This window comes from Myotis daubentonii, chromosome 2 (genome assembly GCF_963259705.1).
Source record: "Myotis daubentonii chromosome 2, mMyoDau2.1, whole genome shotgun sequence".
In the NCBI taxonomy this organism is placed as follows: Eukaryota; Metazoa; Chordata; class Mammalia; order Chiroptera; family Vespertilionidae; genus Myotis; species Myotis daubentonii.
Window position 1 is genome coordinate 98,877,255 of NC_081841.1, and position 21,223 is coordinate 98,898,477.

Genomic DNA, 21,223 nt, shown 5'->3' on the forward strand with positions numbered 1-21,223 from the left:
TTGCTTGTGGTTTTTTTAAACCATGGAACACATTTTTAAATTTTCATGTAATTGAATTAATTGCTTTTGGGTTTTGAGTCATGGTTAGGAAGATTTCCTCTTTCCCAGACCAAAAAGAAATCCATACAAGTTTTCTCCTTGTACTTGCTTAGTTTTATTCTTACATTTTAAAATAAATGCAATACACTTGGAATTTATCCTGCACGAGGAAGAGATCCAATTTTGCATTTTTCCAAATGGCTATCAGTTAGCCAACATCATTTATTTAAAAATCTATTAAAATAACTGATTTGGAATTTTCATCTTTATCATATCCTAAATTTCATATACACTGGGGTCTCATTTGGACTTTCTCATCTGTCCCATTGGTCTATCTGATTGTTTATGCAGCAACACCAATACCACACTGTTTTAAGTGTTCAGGCTTTAATGTAGGTAGAGCTAGCTCCCCACTTCTCTCCCACTCAGAATGGCTTTTCTTTGCCAGGGTTTTCCCCAGTTATTCTTCCTTGTATATTTCCCCACAAAAACCTTATTATCAACTTGTCTGACCCCAGAAGAGAAAAAAAGAAAGAAAACAGTTTATATTTGTTTAGGAATCATCTTAAATTTATAGATTAATTTATGGGGAAGTGAAAACCTGAAGTTTTATCTCCTTGTCTAAGATCAAGACATATATGTCCATTTGTCCAAGTCTATTTTTATGCCTTTCAGAAGTGTTTAAATGTTTTCTTTATATAGGTTTTGCTTGTTTCTTATTATTTTATTCCAAATAATTTATATTAGTTTGTTGCTATTTTTTTTTTGTTAATCTCACCTGAGAATATTTTATTCATTGATTTTTAGAGAGAGTGGAAGGGAGGGGAAGAGACAGACAGACAGACAGAGAGAAACACCAGTGTGAGAGACACATTGATTGGTTGCCTCCCACACACGCCAACCAAGACTAGGAATTGAGCCTGCAACCAAGGTACCTGCCCTTGACTGGAATCAAACCCTTGACTCTTCAATCCCCAGGTCAATGCTCTAATCACTAAGCAAAACCAGCTAGGGCAGTTTGTTGCTATTTTTATGGGGGTCTTCTAGTAAACCTTATGACTGTGTACTATTTGTACATAAGAAGGTTACTGATTTCTCAGGCTACCTTTTAATCTATTTAAAAGCAAATAGTCATAGTCTGTTAAAAGCAAAGATTTTAGTTTTCATATAATTTTGTTTGGTGGAAGGAATAGCAGTTAAGACTTTCTTAATGTATGTGTTCCCACTGTGGGAATTACCTATGTATCACAAGGGCAAACAAAAACTCACCTTTGTATATTCATCTTTGGCCTTGGTAAGCATTCGTAAGATATCTACTTCCTTCCCCTCTCCTGAACTGAGGATCATTGGGGAGATTCCTGCTCCAGCTTCTTGATGGGCTCTCAATTGTTCATACTGAGTTAGGCTAGAAAAGTAGAGGGGAAGAGCCACACAAGGAAAAACAATTCAACACAGATGATTTTTAAAACCATCCAATTCTCACCCAGTTGTTTTTATCCTGTTATAATCACACCATATAATAAAAGGCTAATATGCAAATCAACCAAACAGCAGAACAACCAGTTGCTATGATGCACACTGACCACCAGGGGGCAGACGCTCAATGCAGGAGTTGCCCCCTGGTGGTCAGTGCGCTCCCACAGGGGGAGTGCCGTTCAGCCAGAAGGTGGCCTCACAGCTGGCAAGCACAGTAGCAGTGACGGGAGCCTCTTCTGCCTCTGTGGCAGTACTATGGATGTCCAACTGATGGCTTAGGCCCTCTCCCCAAGGGGAGTGGCCCTAAGCCATCAGTTGGACATCCCCCAAGGGCTCCTGGACTGCAAGAGGGCACAGGCCAGGCTGAGGGACCCCCCCCCCGCCCCTCCACTCTGAGTGCATGAATTTTGTGCACCAGGCCTCTAGTATTAAAAATAAGGCTGCTTAAGAATTAAAAGAAGGAAAATGAGATTTAAGGGAGGTCCTGAGTTCACTGACTAGATATATGAATCTAGAGTAGAGGTGGGAAAACTCCAACCTGCAGGCCAAATCCTTCCCACTGCTGGTTTTTGTGGAGTTACAAACATAGCCCCTCTCCTTAGGCTGCTGCCTCAGACTTGCCTGAAGAGTTGAGTAGTTGTGACAGAGTAAGTGTGACCTTGCAAAAAAATATTATCTTTACCAACTCCTCATTAAGAGCATTTGAAAGGACTCATTAATTGCTGAGGAAACCCAATTTTAGAGTTCTCAAAAACCAAGCAAACAGCATGGCAAGTCAGAATTCCCCCTTCCTCCAAAGTGCCTTAAAGTCAAAGCGAGGTTAATACCAGGTACTCAAATCATGTGGTTCTCTGGAAGTTTGGAAACAGTGAAGATTCCATTCTAGGAGAGGGGCATATAAAAAACAGAGCAATAAGGCATGTCTTCTGTTTTCCTGAAAACAATACAGAAGGGAGACCATATGCTCCTATATTCTGCTAGGTGGCATTGATAAAAACACTTGTTCCTTTTGTGTGCTTTGACTTTTAGCTCAAATTCTTTTATAATTGCCATGAAGTTGGTCAAAGAGATCTGAGTATGTATTGAGAGGTTTAATTCTAACTGAGGAAGGGCTGGAATCCATACACATCAGCTGTTATTGCTAGTCAACAATCCATTTTCTGCCCCAGCTCTTAAGTAATTAGTGCAGAATGCTGGCGATTTTAACATGGCCTCTTGGCTGAGCTGCAGGGTAATTTTTAATCTACATGAAATCCTGCTATTATTATCCATTGCACAGTTGACAATAACATGAATGTTCTAAGAACTAGTTGTTACAGTGGTAAATACCAGTTTCAACACAATCACAATCTGAAACCTGAGCTAGTTACCTAAAATTAGCTATCATCACAAGCTAGATTTTCAGAAATAAATTATACTTACCGTATGTAAAGGTGGTCCCAAAGTTTCATTTTTGGGAATCACTTTTTAGTAATTTCATTGGCCAAAATCTAAAATTGCAAATGTTTCTTTTGCATATAGAGCTGTTTTGTCAACTCATATGGGCAGCAGTTACACTATGTGCTCAGCTGAGTCCAGTCACGACCTGAGATACAGCACGAGTGGGAAATATGTCATTCTGGGCTCTAAACCAGCGGTCGCCAACCTTTCGGACCTCATGGACCACCAGTGGTCCGTGGACCAGTGGTTGGCGACCGCTGCTCTAAACCATTCCCATAAACAGCAGGGAAATGTGACTGCCTCACAGCACAAGCACTGGGCTCAAGAACTGCTCAAAGATGGGAGAAATCACCAGGTAGCATGAGATTAGAAGAAAAAGAGATGAGAGAGAGAGAGAGAAAGAGAGAGAGAGAGAGAGAGAGAGAGAGAGAGAGAGAGAGAGAGAGAGAGAGAGAGAGAAAACAAAGACCATCCTAAGTACTCACAGTGTTGGAGGGTGGGGAAACCCTGAGCCTCTACAACTATGGGTATGCACTTAAAGGAAAGTATTTAGGCAGGAAGGAAATGAAAGATCAAAGAGAATCTAGAGGAGCCTTTCAGAATGTCTCCGAATGTTCTGTCTACTAATAGACATACTGATAACTTTCAAAGAAAAACTGTCAAATGACAAATAAGGAAGATATTATGGAAAATTGCCATTTGGAACAACTCATATTACAGGTATTTCACACATGCAGAAAACAATGAGGTGAGCCATTCCACATGATAAATGTTACCTAGTGAAAATGTAAAAAGTTGTATTTATGTCTCTTTTTCACTTATAAAGTAATAGTAAATGTTTTTCCTAACCACTTGAAAACAATTGCTGTAAGAGATATATTCTGCTAAGATTATGGTGTAGTTACGCATACTTAGAAATACAAATAAAAGCACCAGATCCTAAAAAATAGTACGCAGTCTTTCAGCACTTACTTTTTCATAAGTTCTGCAATTCTTTGGCATTCTTCCTTATCATAAAACCAAATTCCATAAATGGACACTGCAAAAACACATCAAACAAATTATGAGCATCTTCAAAACTACAAAATTAAAAGAAAGTCCCTCTCCATTTTGAAAGAAACACACAACTATTGAATAAATGAAACCAATCATTGGAATTAAAGCTTGAAAACCTAACACTAGAGTATATTTATTTATTTATTTTTCTTTATCGATTAAGGTATTACATATGTGTCCTTATCCCCCCATTAGAATTTTTTAAGCCCACAGAGAAATCTATAGTGGTCTTATGCACACACACACACAGGCACACACACCCAATATAAGTCTGTTGTCCTTAAAAATATAGCACCGGAACATAATAAGCATTTGGTAAATGCTTCTTAATGAATGACTAGAGATTGAAAATGAAATTGGAATTCTAAACTCCTGGCTTTGAAACATAATGTTTCCATATTCCATTTGCACATTTCACACACATATTTCATCTTTATTTTCAGGTATTCAGACACCTGATGCACAAATTAGGTCTAGGAACCCCTCTCTCTTCTCCTTCTCCCAAGTAAATGTTAACTGAGAAATTGGCTTTTTAAGATGTAAGTTAGGATAGGGTCTGGAAAAATAAGATTCCATAATAAATCTCTGACTCAAAATATCTGTACAGAAAATTTACAATTGTTGATAGCTTAGAAACAACTGTGACTATCATTTAGTAATGAATGAGTAATTGGTATTGATCAATATAACAATTTTCCAATAAGTTGTATACTTTGGTATGGGCCTATCTATATCATTTTTATAGCAAAAGCTAAAGAGTTCCAAGCAATGTATAAATACCTAATTGAAGACCTGGTGATATTATCATGTAAATAATGCACTCATTACATATACATTTAAAAATCTTCATTGAAAATAGTAGTAATGTTATAAGACAATGAAAACCAATAAAACATATTTTTTAAAAGGAAAAACATTTATAATTTATATTTTCAAAACATCCTATATAACAAAGAGGTAGTATGCAAATTGACCATCACACCCTTGTGCAAGATGGCTGCCACAAGATGGCTGGCAGGGCAGGGCAGTTTGGGGCGATCAGGTTGGCAGGGGAGGGCAGTTGGGGGTGACCGGGCCTGCAGGGGAGGGAAGTTGGGGGTGATCAGGTAAGCAGAAGAGGGCAGTTGGGGGGGGGACTGGGCCTGCAGGGGAGGGCAGTTGGGGGTGACCAGGCCAGCAGGGGAGGGAAGTTAGGGGCGATTGGACACGTAGGCAGGCGAACGGTTGGGAGTCAGCAGTCCTGGATTGTGAGAGGGATGTCTGACTGCTGGTTTAGGCCCGATCCCACAGGGATTTAGCACGCCGGGCCTCTAGTCCTATCTAATAAAAGAGAAACATGGTAATTAGCGTACGACTGCTACCCTTCCCATTGGCTAATCAGCAAGATATGCAAATTAACTGCTAGCCAAGATGGCAGCTTGAAACTAACATGAGGCTTGCTTGCTTCAGTGACGGACGACTGCAACGTTCCCCGCCTGCCTTGCCGGCCTCTGAGCCTGCAGTTTCAAACATTATAACAAATAAAGAAGCTAAACAAAACCCCAGAAACCAGCTTTCAGTGAGCTGGGATCTCAGAGCTGGAGTTGATACAGAGTTTCAATTATAGAACCTAAACAAACCAGATACCTGTTTTCAGCAGCTGAGGCCTCAGAGCTGGAGCCAGGCTAAAGCTGGCCCAGAATAAAAAAGAAAAAGAAAAAAAAGGAGCAGTTGGGAGCTTCAGGCCCAGCCTGAAAACAGCCCTCAGCCCCTCACCCAGACTGGCCAGGCACCCCAGTGGGGACCCCCACCCTGAAGGGTGTGTGACCAGCTGCAAACAGCCATCATCCCCTCATCCAGGCTGGCCAGGCACCCCAGTGGGGACCCCCACCCTGATCCGGGACACCCTTCAGGGCAAACCAGCCAGCCCCACCCATGCACCAGGCCTCTATCCTATATAGTAAAAGGGTAATATGCCTCCCAGCACCAGGATCAGCGGAGCCGCGAGGCCTCCCAGCACTGGGATCGGTGTGACAGAGGGCAGCGCCCAAACCCCCTGATCGCCCAGCGGCTCTGTGTGTGACAGGGGGCGGGGCCACAACCTCCCTATCAGCCCTGCTCTGTTCCTGACAGGGGAAGGCGCCCCAACCCCCTGATCGGCCCTACTCTGTGCCTGATAGGGGGGAGCTCCACAACCCCCTGATCGCCCTGCGGCTCTGTGTGTGACAGGGTGCGGCACCCCAAAACCCCCACACCATGGGCCCTGCTCTGTGTGTGACGGGGTAGAGCCATAACCTCCCCATCGGCCCTGCCCTGAGTGTGAGAGTGGCGGTGCCCCAACCCCCTGATCGGCCCTGCTCTGTGGGTGATAGAGGGCGGCGCCCCAACCCCCCCCCCCCCCACGGGCCCTGCTCTGTGTGTGATGGGGTAGAGCCATAACCTCCCCATCAGCCCTGCCCTGAGTGTGACAGTGGCGGCGCCCCAACCCCATGATCCGCCCTGCTCTGTGTGTGACAGGGGGCGGTGCCCCAACTCCCCTATCGGCCCTACTCTGTGAGTGACAGGGGGGAGCTCCTCAACCCCCTGATGGACCCTGCTCTGTGCACGACAGGGGGGAGGTCCCCAACCCCCTGATTGGCCCTGCTCTGTGCATGACAGGGGGTGGTGCCGCAACCTCCCCATCGACCCTGCCTTGAGTGTGACAGGGGGCGGTGCCCCAACCCCCCAATCGGCCCTGCTCTGAGCCCGACCAGAGGCTGCACCTAGGGATTGGGCCTGCCTTCTGCCACCCGGGAGCAGGCCTAAGCCAGCAGGTCATTATCTCCTGAGGGGTCCCAGACTGAGAGAGGGCACAGGCTGGGCTGAGGGACCTCCACTCCCCCCCGAGTACACAAATTTTTGTGCACGGGGCCTCTAGTACTATATAATAAAAGGGTAATATGCAAATTGACTCTAACAGTAGAATGACCAGATGACCTCTGAGTCAGTCACTATGAGGTGCACTGACCCCCTCTTGGTCCCTTTCCCTGGCAGGCAGGCTCCAATTGCTGCGGGGGCGGGACCAGCGAGCGGGTGGAAACAGCCAACCTCTCGGTCCCTTCCCCCGGCCATCAGGCACCGATCACCCGATGGCGAACGGGAACTGGGGGTGGGTGGTGGCAGGAGGCGCGACAGGCTGTGGGGAGCTGGAGGAGATGCCCCTGATTGCAGGCCAGGCCTAGGGACCATACCCATGCACAAATTTCGAGTGCCGGTCCTCTAGTTTAATTATATAAATATTAATTGGTCATTAAAACAGCTGTGTGTGGTGTTTTATTATTATTATTATTATTGTTTATTTCAGAGAAGAAAAGAGAGAGAGAAACATCAATGATGAGAGAGAATCATTGATTGGCTGCGTCCTGCACACCCCACAGTGGAGATCAAGCCTGCAACCCGGGCATATGCCCTGACTAGGAATTGAACCGTGATCTCCTGGTTCATAGGTTGACACTCAACCACTGAGCCATGCCAGCCAGGTTGTGATGTTTTACTAGTAACCACGACATTTCCCCCCACTCACGAGACCAATGCTTTGGTGTGTATATCTGCATCTTGTCAATAATGATTCAGATGTCAGTAAGTATAGGAAATTTTTTTAATGTAATTTTAAGCAGGTATCTTAAAAGGAACCTTATAAATCTGAATTACTAACTTGCAGAAAGGTAGCAATGGGCTTTTAACTTTTTGTATGATTAGTGTACCAGGAGTCTTTATCTTACCTACCTACATGTATGAAGGGGTAAAAGTGGAAGAAACCAGCTTTTCCTTGAACAGGACCATTTTATCTTCTTAGAACTTCATATCTTGCCTTTAATACAATGACAATCTTTTGAAAAAGAACATCTGAGTTCTGAAGCTAATGGGCTGTAACAGTCTTTATGTCAAAAAGAAATTCTTCCATTTCAAGATTAAATGTATATCTTGAAACTTTTATTCAAGGTTGTTTCCAGCCCATCAACATTGTTTTACCCTGATTGCCTACACAGATTCCTACATACTAACCCACCTAGTTTCATGTTCTTGTAAATAAGTACATGCCATTTGGCTATTTAATAGGTTTATGTGTTTTGGTGGTTTTAATCTTAGTTACAAAACTAGGAACCCAGTCTATTTTTTGGTTACCCATTTTTTTTCCTTGAAGACTGAGTCTTCCAAAACTGTCAAAGGAGAAAGGGGTAGCACAGGAGACAAACAGCATAGCTAACAACCTTTGGGGCCCAATGGCAGAGAAAAACAGCCCTTTGGTCTCATCAGTAGGACATATTAGTAGAGATATTTTGGGTATCATTTTTTTTTATGTTACACATTTGTGGCATTTGACATAAGGAACTAGATTTTCATAAGTGTAGGATGCCAAGTAAACCGTTGATACAAACAAAAACACAATTTGACAATACCATTGCCATGAGATAACTGAAAAGCAGAATTAGGGAAGGAAAATGCTACAGAAACATCTTTCAGATGTCAAAGAATGAAGGAAGACTGGGTTTTAAAGTGATTATATAAGACATTGTGGAGATTTCTTTAGGGCATGACCATTTATCTATAAAGCAACTTGACTTTAAGATTAAAATGAACCATTTTGAAATAGCTCTTTTCATTCCAGTTAATATTTAGTTTGAACACAAAATTTAAAAAGCCAAAGGGTGGGGTGAGGTGGGAACAGATTTACCAACAGTCCTGGCAACGGAAAGGTAGCACCAAGATAAAATGTAGAACTGGGCCTAATTTCTTTTCTCCCTAAAATAGTTTTGCCACTTGAGCTGCATTCCACTGGGAAAGGGGCAGCAGTGAATTACATTAAAGTGCACATTCCAACTGAAGTTTTCTGTTTCTTAGGCCCAAGGTCCACCGACCCCTGGACAAACCTATCACTCTTCTACACAAGAGAGTGTATCAGAGCAGCTCGTGGTGACAAATAAAAACCAGAGATCATCATGCCTTGGGAGGTGATGAGCTGCCAGGCTGACAGAAACCATTAACCTCACATTTCAATCCCAGTTTTCCTGTAAAGCCACTGGGGGAGAGGCCACCTTACGTAGACAGTGAGCACAGCAGGAAGGAAAGAAAAAGACAAGGTTGAGAAGAACCACAAAAGAGATGTGGTTTTTAGGATTCTAAAACTTAAAGTCATTCCTGTCACCTAAATTTGCAGTGATGGGATATGGCCGCATTAACTTATGCAGCTCAGAAATGTGACTGTGAGAATGATTTCTAGGTTTTAAAAAATTACAAGGAGAAAAGCTCACGAGCAGGATATTTGCTTATTTTAAAAATCTGACCTATTAGTACGCATCTGGATAGTCACCATGCTTCGGGCCTTTGTCCAGCCTGCTACGCCTGCATACCAGCCGCTTCCCAGTCACCCGTCTGCTGAAACAGAGGTGAAGTTTAAGGGCACTTTGGTGCATGAAGCTCAACTCAGCTGTTTTTACACCCCTCCTGGAGGTAAGAAACCCAAACGTGGAGTAAAGAATAGAAAGAACATGTTGAAATGTACTCTAAAATACTTTAATGATGCCCAGAATGTGTGACTCCCCCACTCTCAGGACTCATCTTTTTGGCAGTCCTCTTCATATTTAATACAGGATCTTTAACAGAACAGTTGTGAAATTGTGCCTAAAATTGCACTGCCCTGGTTTATGTCATGATTTGGAAATTCTCAGTTGGATAAAAGAAAAGCAGTGTTCGGGGCAACAGGCAATGCAACATTGCCTCTACTTATCTGCTAAAACACCAATCTTCTACTTGCCTTTTAACTCTGCAAGAAAGATTAAGGAAAGCAAAATTTCCATATTAGATTTCATGTTTGATGAGAGTAAGCTGATTATTTCATAATGATATTTTCTTCTTTTTTAATTTCTTCAGCAGAAAAATCTAAAGCTGATCAAATTTAAGAGGCTACTTCAGAGGTCATTAGAGGCAATATCAAATATCCTTAAATGCACATCCATTTAGAACCCCTTTTGCTTATTAACATGACGCATTAGTTCATTCTGGATGCTCTTTAGGGATTTACTTCATTTAGTTTATGTTCCTAGTAAATATTTCTATACAATCTGTTCTGTTAAGACATTTATCATTTGTTTTATATTTTATCCCAAATATATTTACATTCCAAATCACAAATGGTAGCTTACAACCTTTTAACAAGGATTCATGCTAATATTTGTGCAAGTTTAAAATACGGCATATTTCCATATAGGTAGTAAGTAGATAATAAATAATTATCTACTATAGGTAAGATTTAAACAGGCAGAGTAAGAATATCTCTCTCTCTCTAAATTGCAAATTTCTCTCAAAATGATAGGAAAATATATTTTTCTTGATCAGTATATAGCAAGAAGTCATTTAAATTCTCTTTTTACTAAGAAAGTCATGAAAAACTGACATTGTAAATTATATAGATCTCTTCTGGGCACTTAAAGATAAACCACAATTTAAAAAAATTCCTTCAAACCCCGTTCCTTTCATGAAGTCTTTCTCAAATGAGTGGACTGATAATCCCAATGTAAGGACCAAGAACTTCTAATCATGTATTTGGTGGAAACAATATATCTTGATTCACTGTACCATTTACCAGGTTTTTATAAGTTTGACTACATTGATGACTTGTTACTGGCATCTGGTAGTTAGCCCACACACTCAGCTATTACCCTTCTGAAAGATTGCAAGATAGTTAACAAATTAGAAAATTAGAACTATGAAACTTTAGAGTTGGAAGTAAGCTAAGAAGTGTGCAGTTCAATCATCTATTTTGCTAATGAGTAATATATGGTCTCACAAGGCTAAATGACTTAGCCAAAGTCATTTTTCTTGGTTCAATCTGTTTTCTCTAAAATATGCCCTTTCCCATTCTTACAAATGAAATGAAAAAGTATTAAAACAATTTTTATGTTTGATTGATTTGTAGGCTTGGTTATGTGAGTTTATGTGGACTTTCAAAAGAAAAAAAGGAAAGATGGAAGGAAGGGAGAAAGGGAGGAATGTTGAGAGGAGGAAAGAGAGAGGAAAGAAAGAAAAGGGAATTGAAATTTCTAGTACTGCTGTATTTTTATGGCAGTAAATGCTTGAACAACAATCATGTTGCCCGGGTACTACATGCACAGATGGAAAACATAGGCTGCGTTTGGCTGCTCTGTACTTCTTCCCCATTTGGAATGCTTTTCGCTAAAAATGTTTACTTCGGCAGGTTCTTTAATGCCTTTAAAATAATGTTCTTTCATTCACCTCTGCCTTAGCTTTACTGACCAAACACGGGCACAATCTTCTAAAACAAAATTTTAGCTGGCCTCTGAGAGTCTACATAACACTGTTATCTTTGGCCCTTGGTCTGGTTCTTTTCATATGACATAGTTTTACTGCACCTCACAAATCAGTGATCCCATGATCTCAGAATATTGGAAGGTTTACAGTAGATGAAACTTCTTTTATGGGTGACTAATGTTCATGAAAATTTTGGGGGAAACAGTAGAAAACCTAAACAAATACTGTGAAGTAAAACAACCTTCCCTTTCTAAATAAATTACCTTCATTAGAAAGTTAATGTCATAAAAACAATAACAAAAAATAACCTCTCAATTAAAGCATTATACTAATTTGGATTAAATTAATATGTATCTCAAACTGCAAATGAGAATTTATTATCTTCAAGGAAAAAGATAGATTTGTCTTTTTCAAAGTTTTCTTTTACAACAAATGCATGTTATGTCATTAGACCTTCTGAATCTCCACAGAGGTCATTATCCTCCCAAAGTGGGAATCTTGAGGTCTGCTACTACCTACTCTCAGGTTCATGAAAGGTCAAATGGAATCTTCCTCATTAATACTAACTTCCTAATTTGATTTATTTTATGAAAAGTTCCTTTAATCTAAGAAATTTAACAGACTAAATAAACATTTTAAAAAATTAGGAAGCAGAAAAAAGCCACAGGTAATAATAAATATAAATAAGAACTAGAGGCCCAGTGCACGAAATTCGTGCACTTGAGGGGGGGGGTGGTGTCCCTCAGCCTGGCCTGCGCCCTCTAGCATTCCGGGAGCCCTGGGAGGATGTCCCACTGATGGCTGAGTGGGCCTAAGCTGTCAGTCGGACATCCTTAGCATTGTCATGGAGGCAGGAGAGGCTCCCAACACTGCCGCTGTGCTCGCCAGCCGTGAGCCCAGCTTCTGGCTGAGCAGTGCTCCCCCTGTGGGAGCACACTGACCACCAGGGGGCAGCTCCTGCGTTGAGTGTCTGCCCCCAGTGGTCAGTGCACATCATAGTGACCCGTCATTCCACCATTCGGTCATTTGCCTATTAGCCTTTTATTATGTAGGATACACTATAGATGAGGCCTCCTAGAACCATAAGAAATGCAAAAAATTCACTGTTAACTCATTCTCGAATTGCCCCACTTAAAGTCAAATTGCCCCCCCTGTGGGACGTGTGCTGCATCTTGGGAACCACTGGGCTTGACACTTTTCCTCTCTGAGCTTCATTCTGAATACATACGCATATACCATGGGAATTGTAATCTCTTCTCCGCCTACCTCACTGGGTTGTCATGAGGAGGTTCTGACCTAATAAACCTAGAAATGTTTCATCAAGTAAGTGATGCCTAAATGGGAAGGGATTGTTATTTTTAAGCCCACGGGTACCCTCGCAGGTAGCAGGTGCTGATTAGGGGAGGAGGGCATGATTGTTTCCTGGGACTGTAGCTATGGAAGCTTTGCAGAGGGTTCCCCAGGCCTCGGAGTGGGGGGGGGAGGGGCCTCTGGCCAGCAGCCCTATAGCGGTGGTCGTCCCTGGAGGCGCTGGCGGGGGGTAGGGAGTTAGAGGGGCACTAGGGGGGCAGTGAGGCTGAAGGGGGAGTAACTGTCAAACTTTCCTGCTTGGCACCGTTCTTTACATTGTCCTGGCTGTTTCTCAGCTGTACCTGCTCAGGGAGGGGCTCCAAACTCCTGGAGCGGGGTGGGGGCTGGGCCAGGGCGGGGCCAGGGCGGAGCCAGGAGGGCAGGTTTAGCTGTGCCCCCAGCGAGGTTCAGCACACTTCCACTGAGGAGACAGCACTGCTGCTGTCCGGGGTTGGAGGTGGGGTTGGGGGAAGAGTCTGACCCTGAGAGGCTGCTCAGGCCTGCCTCCACCCAGGTCTGGAGTTGTAGGGAGGAGAGGTGTGCCCAGTCCAAGCAGAGGGGGCCGGCAGAGGCGGGCCATGGGCCCCGGCCCGGGTGCCTCAGGGGCGCTGACGGTGGTCGCTGGCGTGCTATTGTTGTGGGCGCCCCTGGCAGGGGTGGCGGGGGAAGAGATCGGGAGTCGGAGGTGCGGGCTGCAGCTACCCACGAGGCTGGGTCTTCTCCTTGTCTGGTCAGCCTGCCCATCCTCCCAGGGGTGCAGGGGCTGGGGTAGGGTGTCCGTGCAGGGGGTTTGGAAGAGCTCCCCGTGGACTCTTCCTCTTCCTTCCTTGTAGTCGGGCTCCTGTCAGGTGCTCTCCTCAGACCCCCAGGAACTTGGTTCCAGCTGCCCACCCCTGCTGTGCACGCATCAATATGCAAAGTGGTCGTTATGGGGAACAGCATAACGGCAATTAGCATATTACCTCTTTATATGTATAGATGACTTATTCTATTTTGTTGGTCATTTAAATTTATATTTCCATTTTGTTCATAATCTTGGTGATTAATTTCAAAATCTCCTGGGACACAGATAACAACATGGGTTCCCTAAAGTGTCTTCCCCTTTCACTGAGCTCTTACTCAGCCTTAAGGACTCAATCTTTCTCATAATCTGCCAGGATAAATAGTCTCAACTTCTTCTTTGCCCCCAGTTATTTGTACATCCTTTGATTAAAACAAACAAAATGAAATACATGCCATTATTAAGTACTATGCAACCGTTCCCTCTGCTAGACTATGAGCTCTGGGAAGGTAGGATTTGGTTAATACACCCAGCATGACGACTAGCATGAGTACACATTCAACAAATGTTTGCTAAGATGAGCTGAAATCTAAGACTTAAAGATCTTACACCATCGACATTACTTATAATTGCTCATATTAAGTTCTCACTATCCTGGCTTCATAGAACATCACAGACAAGATGTGCCTAGATCCTCTGTATGGACATTGCACCTCCTACAAGGGTCACAGCAGGGGTGGATTCTCTTCACATCGTCCCTTTGGTTCTCCTACTAACTTAGAGTTTATTTTGCTTTAAACATTTAATAATGTTAAGCATAAGTAGTATTGATGGGAATTTGTCTTTAGGGTATAAACTCCTTAGAGTGTACATTTCTATTGATCCAGCACTGTGTAGGCAATAATGTACTCATTTTATGTGTATTTATTATACAACAATTTTACCATATACCAGTCTTCCTGATACCTGTCAGGCACTGGCATCTAAGAGTTCAAAGAATGCGATCAATCTGCCAAATCACATGCATTGTTTTCAGAGTGTAAATAATAGCACTTTAATCTAGCAGAAAAATAAGATATTCATATTCCAGTCATGTCTCACAGTAGTAATCTAAAGCTTACATTTACAAGTACATAAATTATCTTAAAAATATACTATTTATGTGCAATGTCAGTTATTCCAAGAACGCATTGAAAATGTACTATTTTATGTAAATCTCAATGTAGCAAAGTGAGTCCAATCGCATATAAACTACAGTTTGTGAGAAAGATATGTTTAAGGTAAATATACAACAGAATATTTCTATAGGTCAAAATTTGTTCTGCAACAAACTTCCTCATATTTGTATCAGATTATTTAATCAAGGGTTTAATAATTATAAGAAAAGCTTTGCCCCAAAATACCCTAACTATAAAACATAAATGATCACTAAAAATTTTCTAAGATTTTACCTAGTAGTGTTCTAGGAAAAGGAGACTAACACTACTTCTTAATTGAAGAAAAGTGAGCCAGAGTTTCTGTCTTCTTTTCATTTTGACCTTAATCTATAATTATGAATATAATAGATACCACTTTCGCACAGTCCTTTATGTTATAAACAGTTAAATCATGTTTGGGTTCTACTATTAAATAAAAGCTCTAAGGTTGTATGTAGGGTAATTCTAACACCAATTCTTAACTAAAATTATTTTCTTTCTCCAAAAATACCCCTAAGAGCATGAACAAAAATTATAATTTTTCCTTCTGTGGGTTAAGAAGTAAATTAACTCAAAAGTTTCAATTTGATTACTTAAAACTATTTTCTAAGTGATTTTTGGACAAAAGTCAGTAATATAAAAAATAGACTCTAAAAGAACAGACATGAACAGTCAATGTAGCCAAAATGAGCACTTACTATATGCAAAGCACTGCGTTAGGGTAGGAAAACTAAAAGGTCCTTCACTATTAATCATTAATCCAGCTTTTCTCTGCCAAAATGTAGACTTCTACCATGCCAAACTGGGTTCTCAAAAATAAAATAGGAAATACACTCCAAGCCACAATATTACTCTCTGTATGTTACTCTCACATAGTATCTGTACATCACTAACCATATATGACTTTGCCACATGGGTTCTTCCTCATCTAAGCATGCCAGATTGTTAAGTTCAGAGATGTATACACATTTTCCCATTAAAATCATGCGAAGCTCCTATATGCAGTGAGCCCTTAATCATAAGTTATGGAAGTGTAGAAACTGTGTAAATTAGATAAGTATTGTTTATCCGTATTGTATGTGTTTTAAGGAGCTACCAAGTATCACAACCCAACACATGGCAAAACAAAGACATAAAACCCAAAGGTACCACAGGATTCAAAAGTGACATTTTGCTTCACATGATGCTTTTCAGAGCCATCTTTAAATGACAGAATGTCAGTTCCTATGTAAACAGTATTCTTTTTTTTTTTTTTTTTTTTTTTTTTTTAGTTAAGGTATTACAAATGTGTCCTCATCCCCTCCATTAACCCCCAACCTCCCCCCCCACCCCCCGCCCCGCACACTCACGATCCCATCTCCCTGTTGTCCATGTCCATTGTTTTGGCTTATATACATGTATACTAGAGGCCCGGTGCACAAAAATTTGTGCACTTGGGGGGGGGGGCGTGCCTCAGCCCAGCCTGTGCCCTCTCGCAGTCTGGGACCTCTCGGGAGATAATGACCTGCTGGCTTAGGCCTGCTCCCGGGTGGCAGAAGGCAGGCCCAATCCCTAGGTGCAGCCCCTGGTCGGGCTCAGAGCAGGGCCAATTGGGGAGTTGGGGCGCCGCCCCCTGTCACACTCAAGGCAGGGTTGATGGGGAGGTTGCGGCACCACCCCCTGTCACGCACAGAGCAGGGCCAATCAGGGGGTTGGGGTGCTGCCCCCTGTCACACACAGAGCAGGGCCGATCAGGGGGTTGGGGAACTCCCCCCTATCAGGCACAGAGCAGGGCCGATCAGGGGGTTGGGGAGCTCCCCCCCTTCACGCACAGAGCAGGGCCCATCAGGGGGTTGAGGAGCTCCCCCCTGTCACTCACAGAGTAGGGCCGATAGGGGAGTTGGCGCACCACCCCCTGTCACACACAGAGGAGGGCGGATCAGGGGGTTGGGGCTCCGCCTTCTATCACCCACAGAGCAGGGCCGATCAGGGGGTTGGGGTACCACCACTCTCACACTCAGGGCAGGGCCGATGGGGAGGTTATGGCTCTATCCTGTCACACACAGAACAGGGCCCGTGGGGTGAGGGGGTTGGGGCGCCGCACCCTGTCACACACAGAGCCGCAGGGTGATCAGGGGGTTGAGGAACTCCCCCCTATCAGGCACAGAGCAGGGCCGATCAGGGGGTTGGGGCGCCTTCACCTGTCATGAACAGAGCAGGGCGGATAGGGAGGTTCTGGCCCCACCCCCTGTCACACACAGAGCTGCATGGCGATCAGGGGGTTTGGGCGCTGCCCCCTGTCACACTGATCCCGGTGCTGGGAGGCATATTACCCTTTTACTATATAGAATAGAGGCCTGGTGCAAGGGTGGGGGCTGGCTGGTTTGCCCTGAAGGGTGTCCTGGATCAGGGTGGGGGCCCCCACTGGGGTGCGTGGCCAGCCTGGATGAGGGGATAATGGCTGTTTGCAGCTGGTCACACACCCTTCAGGGTGGGATTCCCCACTGGGGTGCCTGGCCAGTCTGGGTGAGGGGCTGAGGGCTGTTTTCAGGCTGGGACTGAAGCTCCAACCGCTCCTTTTTTTCTTTTTTATTTATTCTGGGCCAGCTTTAGCTCTGGCTCCAGCTCTGAGGCCTCCGCTCCTGAAAGCAGGTATCTGGTTTGTTTCGGTTCTATAATCGAAACTCTGTATCAACTCCAGCTCTGAGATCCCAGCTCGCTGAAAGCTGGTTTCTGGGGTTTTGTTTAGTGTCTATATTTGTTATAATGTTTGAAACTGCAGGCTCAGAGGCCGGCAAGGCAGGTGGGGAACGTTGCAGTCCTCCGTCACTGAAGCAAGCAAGCTTCATGTTAGTTTCAAGCTGCCTGGCTGTCGGCCGCCATCTTGGCTGGCAGTTAATTTGCATATCTCGCTGATTAGCCAATGGGAAGGGTAGCAGTCGTACCCCAATTACCATGTTTTTCTTTTATTAGATAGGACAAGTCCTTCGGTTGATCTCTTCCCCTTACCCCTGCCCTCCCCTACTTTCCTTCTGGGGATTGATACAGTATTCTTTAGAGCAGGGGTCCTCAAACTGCGGCCTGCTGAAAACATTTATCCGGCCCGCCGGGTGTTTTTGCCTCCGCTGCCTGTTGCTTAGCAGCCAACTAGTGTTTTTTTTAAACTATAGTCCGGCCCTCCAACGGTCTGAGGGACTCTGAACTGGCCCCCTGTTTAAAAAGTTTGAGGACCCCTGCTTTAGAATTTAGATCTCTTCCTTTCCATACAAGTGGGTAATGACAGAGAGAACAAAATGTAATTCTGGGTTTAAGGTCAGAGTGACAAGTTTCATCACTCAAGTCATGGGAGATGTGTAACCCTTAACCATATTAAAACACATTAGCTCTCAGAGCAATGGAACATAATAAATAGATCCATTTTTTTCAGTTAGAATGACGATGGAGGCTTATAGGCACAGAATGACCACGCTATAATATTTTAATTTTAGTGGCTTCATTCTTTTTCCCTAAGAAGCATAGACTTAGCTGGTTGAAAGAGTCTTTGAAGGTTATCTAGTGCAACCAACAACTCCTCTCACAGTAAAAAAGCCTAAAGATTGTATTGGTTACCCAGTCTGATTAAATATGAAATATCAGATTCCTTGTCTCCCATTCCATACTGCACATGGTTTGAATGAGTTTACTTTAAATGATATTCTATTGTTATTCCTGCAAATACTAAATTCTGCCTGGTAAAAATGTCAAATATTTTCAGTCACATAATTACTTTAAAGATATTTCTTGACTTTAGAGGGCTTCAGGAGTTCAATAAAATATCTAAAAATGTATGCAGAATGGTGTGTATATATGCGAACAGATGTTCTCTTGGAAGTCTGGAAGTACAAAGCATAGAGCCCTGGAACAATGCCTAGTATGGAAAACATTTGAGGGAGGCAGGCAGGAATGAAGGAAATTCATTTGATTCTCAACGGGATTTGTGACTCAAAGAAAATTAACTACTATTTAAGGCTATCAATATACCAATAAATATCTTAAAATAGAAAAACAAACTCTCAATTATCTATAGTCAGATAAGGTAGCTTTCATTCTCTTAGTAATAAATTTACACATCATTCACTTTTAACCTTTCAAGTTGCTTTTGTAATAATTGCCTGAGCTGATTCCAAGGTTAAGAAAACAAGGTCTCGAGGTCTTAGAATTCGTTACGTTGGAAGACCTTTTATTCCTCACATGGCCTGGAGCCTAGGAGAGGCCTGCAAAGCACAGGCCCCTTAGCATCTTCAGCCGCGGAAAGGGCAAAGCACACAGCTCAGCTTCCCTTGCTGCTTTGTATTCGCTGAGAGGTAGGATTTTCCATCTCTGCTGCCAAGTGAGAATAGGAAGAATTTTGAAAAACTGGACAACTTTGTGGCTCTTTCTCAATCACCCCAAGCAGAGTACCTTCAAAACTGGACAAAACATCGGACATATCTATAATAATAAAAGCATAATATGCAAATCGACCAATCAAACGGCAGAAAGACCATCCGGATGACCTTCCGGACAACCATGCTATGACACGCAATGGCCTCAGGCCAACCAAGGCGGGTGCGATGCGATTGGTCGGGTGGGGGGGCACCATCACCCCAAGATCACTCTGCAGAGGGAGGCCCAGGCCACCCTCTGCAGGGTGATCGATGGGGGGGCTCCACGATTGATTGCTCCAAAGAGGGAGGTCCAAGCCACCGGTGGGTGGGACAATTGATCGGGGCAGGGTGGGGGAGCTACATGATCGCTCCAAAGAGGGAGGCCCAGACCAGCCAAGCAATCACACCCCATGCCTGTCACCCACAGAGGGAGGCGACCGGTGGCGGGAGAGGTGTGGGCTGCGCTGCACACATGGCAAGCAGTGGCAGTGGCGGGGGCGGCAGCCGGGGTAAGGAAAGCCCCAATAGACCCTGATTGCCGGCCAGGCCTAGGGATCCAACCCGAGGGGTCCCGGATTGCAAGAGGGTGCAGGCCAGGCTGAGGGACACCCCCCTTTCCGTGCATGATTTTGTGCACTGGGCCTCTAGTATACACATATAATACTTCTAGAATTAATATAAATGATTTGGGAATTACTTTAAGTACCTTGTATGTATCTATTTCTTATCCAGATCTATTTGCATTCTGTGTTTATTTGGTACCACAGAATACAAATAAGATATAAAATGTAGTCTCTGTCCACACAGGGTCCGTAATTCCCTCATGCCACTGCTTTCTCAACTAATTAATGGTGATATAATGGCAGAGCAAACATTTCACAAAATGCATTCTTAGAGAGCAATGTTGCTTCCAAATTATGACTATCTGTGTTTGCAGTTTTGACTCTCTGCTATTATTTATCATGGTATATATAGGAACATTTCAATTGACGCTTTTACAGCTTATAATGTGTTCTATAATAGCCATCAAGAAAAGACCGATAATTCTATTTTAAAATCTAATTCATTGTTTACCATACATTTTGTTCTAGGGAAAGAACTGCAGAATAGATGTTAAGGATTATCTCTCCTAGAAAACTCACTTTAAAAAAATTGACCCTTGAGAGGGAAGCAGAGTTAATTTCTCTACTCAGGAAAAAGATTAAGTGGTACAGGTTTTCATATTTTCAGCAACAAGAAATCTTTTTCCTCTGACCATATGGAGAGAGCAGACGTCTCAAGCCAGAGGAAGGGTGCACAGGCTTTCTAATAATCTGGAACTAAGTTAAACTATTCCCATCACCTGAAATTACTTAAAACTTTCAGTTGAAGTTATTACATGAAAGCCTTTGGTGTCATGTTGGTTTAAAGTCCTGAAGATGTATTTTAGAATAAGGATGGCTGTATTTCCAGGTTGAGAAAACCAAGATACAAACTTGAGAAGAGTTGGTGTAACAGTCTAATAAACTTAGAAGAAGAAATAAAGGTTAGATGAAACAGTGGTTAATAAATGTCAGGGCCTTGGCGGGCCCTCTCAGCCCCTCGCAGCCTCAGCCAGCCCTCACAGCCCCGCCTTCATCCAGAAGGTCATCCAAATGGTTGTTCTACTGTTCAGTCTAATTAGCATATTAGCTCTTTATTATATAGGATAGGTCCCTTTATGCTCCCATTTATGTTGTAATTGTCACATGTATTACATCTACATACATTAAACCCCTCCTGATATTACTTTTGCTTTCAACAGTCATATGTATTTTTAAAAACTTGAGAAAAGAAAAAAAGTAAATCTAGTCTATTTACCCATATTTTTACTATTCCTGTTGCTATTCATTCTGCAGCTCCCATTTTCCCTTTAATATTTCCCTTCAGTCTGAAGAACTTTTAGCATTTATTTTAGAGCAGGTCTACTGATAAAGAATTCTTTCAATATTCTTTTATCCAACAATATCTTTATTTCACCTTCATTCTTGAGGGATAGTTTCACTGGAGATAAGAGGTCTAACTTGACAGTTCCTTTATTTCAGCACTTTAAAATGTCCCTCCACTGTCTCCCAGACTTCATGCTTTCTGAAGAGGAATCTGTAGTCATTCAAAATATTGTTCCCCTATATGTAATGTATTGTTTTTCTCTGGTTGCCTTTAAGATTTTTTAAAAATCTGGTCTTCAGCAGTTT

General features: G+C 43.0%; 1 protein-coding gene across 4 annotated transcripts in view; it reads right to left on the reverse strand.

Annotated features, from left to right (window-relative positions):
* Positions 1-21,223, reverse strand: part of DCP1B (decapping mRNA 1B) — a 55,660-nt gene that overhangs the window by 17,752 nt on the left and 16,685 nt on the right. For all 4 annotated transcript variants that reach the window (XM_059683967.1, XM_059683968.1, XM_059683966.1 and 1 more), the window contains 2 exons: positions 3,928-3,994; positions 1,309-1,444 (listed from right to left, as the gene is read on the reverse strand). In XM_059683967.1, the coding sequence (XP_059539950.1) occupies positions 1,309-1,444; positions 3,928-3,994 (203 nt within the window). The remainder of the gene's footprint in view (positions 1-1,308; positions 1,445-3,927; positions 3,995-21,223) is intronic.